At 37.7% G+C, this 3,541-nt stretch overlaps 2 protein-coding genes across 2 annotated transcripts; both read left to right on the top strand.

Annotated features, from left to right (window-relative positions):
- Positions 1 to 1,949: 1,949 nt before the first annotated feature.
- LOC106464397 lies at positions 1,950 to 2,360 on the top strand. The gene has a single exon (XM_013924529.1). The coding sequence runs from the start codon at positions 1,950 to 1,952 to the stop codon at positions 2,358 to 2,360; it is 411 nt and encodes a 136-aa protein (XP_013779983.1).
- Positions 2,361 to 2,411: 51 nt separating this feature from the next.
- LOC106464396 lies at positions 2,412 to 2,768 on the top strand. Its single transcript, XM_013924528.1, has one exon. The coding sequence runs from the start codon at positions 2,412 to 2,414 to the stop codon at positions 2,766 to 2,768; it is 357 nt and encodes a 118-aa protein (XP_013779982.1).
- The last annotated feature ends 773 nt before the right edge of the window (positions 2,769 to 3,541 follow it).

Here is a 3,541-nt window from a genome sequence, read left to right as displayed (position 1 = left end):
TTGGGTTTGCTTGTGGGTTTCGTCAATTCTCCTTATTGTTCATGAACTAGTTGGGTTTGCTTGTGGGTTTCGTCAATTCTCCTTATTGTTCATGAACTAGTTGGGTCTGCTTGTGGGTTTCGTCAGTTCTGTGTGTTGTTCATGAACTAGTTGGGTTTGCTTGTGGGTTTCGTCAATTCTCTGTATTGTTCATGAACTAGTTGGGTTTGCTTGTGGGTTTCGTTAATTCTGTGTGTTGTTCATGAACTAGTTGGGTTTGCTTGTGGGCTTCGTCAATTCTCTGTATTGTTCATGAACTAGTTGGGTTTGCTTGTGGGTTTCGTTAATTTCTGTGTGTTTGTTTGGTTTGTTTGTGGGTTTTGTTACTTCTTTGTGTTGTTCATGAACTAGTGGGGTTTGCTTGTGGGTTTTGTTAATTCTATGTATTGTTCATGCTACTGTTGAGTTACTGCTTTTTATTACATGGCTATGTTATAAAGGTCATTATAATTTTTTTAGTTGATGTTAACCAACTGTAATGATGATTTTGAGGCTGCTAATCTGTTTTCTGTAATGGCACTACGTGCTAGTCTTGTAACAGTTTAGTGCAGTTTGTTTGGACGATTTTTGGGCTGATAACCAGCTTTTTTTAATGGCATTACTTATGCCCGACTCTCTCTTATAACGGAAACAATACCTTTGTTTAGATTACTCTATAGCTGATAAACCTCTTGTAATGGCATTACGCGCGAGTTATATTTCAGGTGTAGGACGTTTTAAGATGTGTTTAGGGCTGATAATCAGTTTTGTGTAATGCCATTACTTAGGAGTTTTATAACGGAAGTATACAGTTTTTTAGGTGAGTTTAAGGCTATAATCAGTTTTCCGTAATGGCATTACCCAGAAGTATTATAAAGGAAAGAACACACTTTTTTTATAGTCAGGATATTTTATAAACAATGGCAATATATAGTCTCTTTATTTTCACGAAAAAATCATCAAATGACAAACAAAGATATATTGGAATCTAAAACACAGAATGGGGTTACATCGATTTCAATAGAGCGGAGTTTATCATTCTGATCGCTTGTTTACTGGTAGGGTTAGCATTGTTCTTCTACAATATCCAGTAGGATTGGTCAAAAAGAAATTGCTGTAGTACACTTAATAAGGATGATAAAAGATGTCTATCTACATGCTGTGTCTTAAATATTATTTGTTTTGTTGTTTGTTGTTTTAAGCAAAAAGCTACACAATAGACTATCCGTGCTGTGCTCACAAAGGTTTCGAAACTCTGGTTTTAGAGCTATGTCTTCATATTTACTGTTGAACCACTAAAGGGGGGATTGTTTTGTTGAATTCCCCCAAAGCTACTCGAGATCAATCCCTAATTTTGAATTGATAGACTAGAGGAAAGGTAGCTAGTCAATCACAGCCACTACTACCTCTTAAGCTGCTCTTTACCAACGAATAGTGGGATTGACCGTCAAGTTATAACTCCTTCACGGCTCAAAGGGCGAGCACTTTTGATAACGGGATTCGATCCCGCGACCTATAGATTGCGAGTCGAGTGCCCTAACCTTCAGACCATGCCAGGCCAGACCACCTTAAATATGTATATGAAATACGTTTTCAACTTTTCACAGCTCACAGAAACTGGAGATAGACAGAGCATCGGATTGCAATAAACTGGAGGTAGACAGAACATCCGCTTCAAAGGATCTGGAGGTAGACAGAACATCACATTCGAAGGAACTCGAGACAGACACAACAACACATTCGAAGGAACTGGAGGTAGACACAGCATCAGATTAAAATAAACTGGAGGTAGACAGAACATCAGCTTCAAAGAAACTGGAGGTAAACACAATATGAGATTTGAAGAAACTGGAATTAGACACAGAATCAGATTAAAATAAACTAGAATTAGACACAGCATTAGATTCAAATAAACTAGAGGTAGACACAACATGAGATTTGAAGGAACTGGAGTTAGACACAGAATCAGATTAAAAGAAATTGGAGGTAGACAGAACACCAGCTTCGAAGAAACTGGAGGTAAACACAATATGAGATTTGAAGGAACTGGAGTTAGACACAGAATCAGATTAAAAGAAATTGGAGGTAAACAGAACACCAGCTTCGAAGAAACTGGAGGTAGACAGAACATGAGATTTGAAGGAACTGGAATTAGACACAGAATCAGATTAAAAGAAATTGGAGGTAAACAGAACACCAGCTTCGAAGAAACTGGAGGTAGACGCAAGATGAGATTTGAAGGAACTGGAGTTAGACACAGAATCAGCTTAAAAGAAACTGGAGGTAGACACAACATGAGATTTGAAAGAACTGGAGTTAGACACAGAATCAGATTAAAATAAACTGGAGGCAGACAGAACATCAGCTTTAAAGAAACTGGAGGTAAACACAATATGAGATTTGAAGGAACTGGAGTTAGACACAGAATCAGATTAAATGAAACTGGAGGTAGACAGAACATCAGATTCAAAGAAACTGGAGGTAGACAGAACATCAGTTTTAAAGAAACTGGAGGTAAACACAATATGAGATTTGAAGGAACTGGAGTTAGACATAGAATAAGATTAAATGAAACTGGAGGTAGACAGAACATCAGCTTCAAAGAAACTGGAGGTAGACACAGCATTAGATTCAGAGAAATTGGAGGTAGACACAACATGATATTTGAAGGAACTGAAGTTAGACAGAGAATGAGATTAAAAGAAACTGGAGGTAGACACAGCATCAAATCCAAGGAAACTGGAGGTTGACACAACATGAGATATGAAGGAACTGGAGTTAGACACAGAATCAGATGAATAGAAACTGGAGGTAGACACAATATGAGATTTGAAGGAACTGGAGTTAGATAGAGAATCAAATTAAAATAAACTGGAGGTAGACAAAACATCAGCTTCAAAGAAAGTGGAGGTAGACACAGCATTAGATTTAAAGAAACTGGAGGTAGACACAACGTGATATTTGAAGGAACTGGAGTTAGACACAGAATCAGACTAAAAAAACTGGAGGTAGACACAGCATTAGATTTGAAGGAGCTGGAGATAGACACAACATTAGATTGGAAGAAACTGGAGGTAGACACAGCATGAGATTAGAAGAAACTGGAGTAAGACAGAGAATCAGATTAAAATAAACTGGAGGTAGACAGAACATCAGCTTCAAAGAAACTGGAGGTAGACACAGCACCATATTCAAAGAAACTGGAGGTAAACACAGCATCAGATTCGACGGAACTAGAGTTAATCACACTATAGGATTAAAAGAAACTGGAGGTAGACATAGCACCATATTCAAATAAACTGGAGGTAGACATAGCACCAGATTCAAAAAAACTGAAGTTAGATAGAAAATCAGCTTAAGAAAAACTGAAGTTAGACCCAGCATCTGCTTCAAAGAAATTGAAGGTAGACACAGCATCAGATTCGAAGGAACTGGAGTTAGACACAGCCTCTGATTCGTTTAGACAGAGATTGGTAATAGTACTGATGTTGTATGTTCTAACGTCACAGCGTTATTTTATTTC

Source organism: Limulus polyphemus, unplaced genomic scaffold (assembly GCF_000517525.1).
Source record: "Limulus polyphemus unplaced genomic scaffold, Limulus_polyphemus-2.1.2 Scaffold1639, whole genome shotgun sequence".
NCBI classification, from domain to species: Eukaryota; Metazoa; Arthropoda; class Merostomata; order Xiphosura; family Limulidae; genus Limulus; species Limulus polyphemus.
Note: the sequence above shows the minus strand (reverse complement) of the source record. Positions and strands in the feature narration are given on the sequence as shown.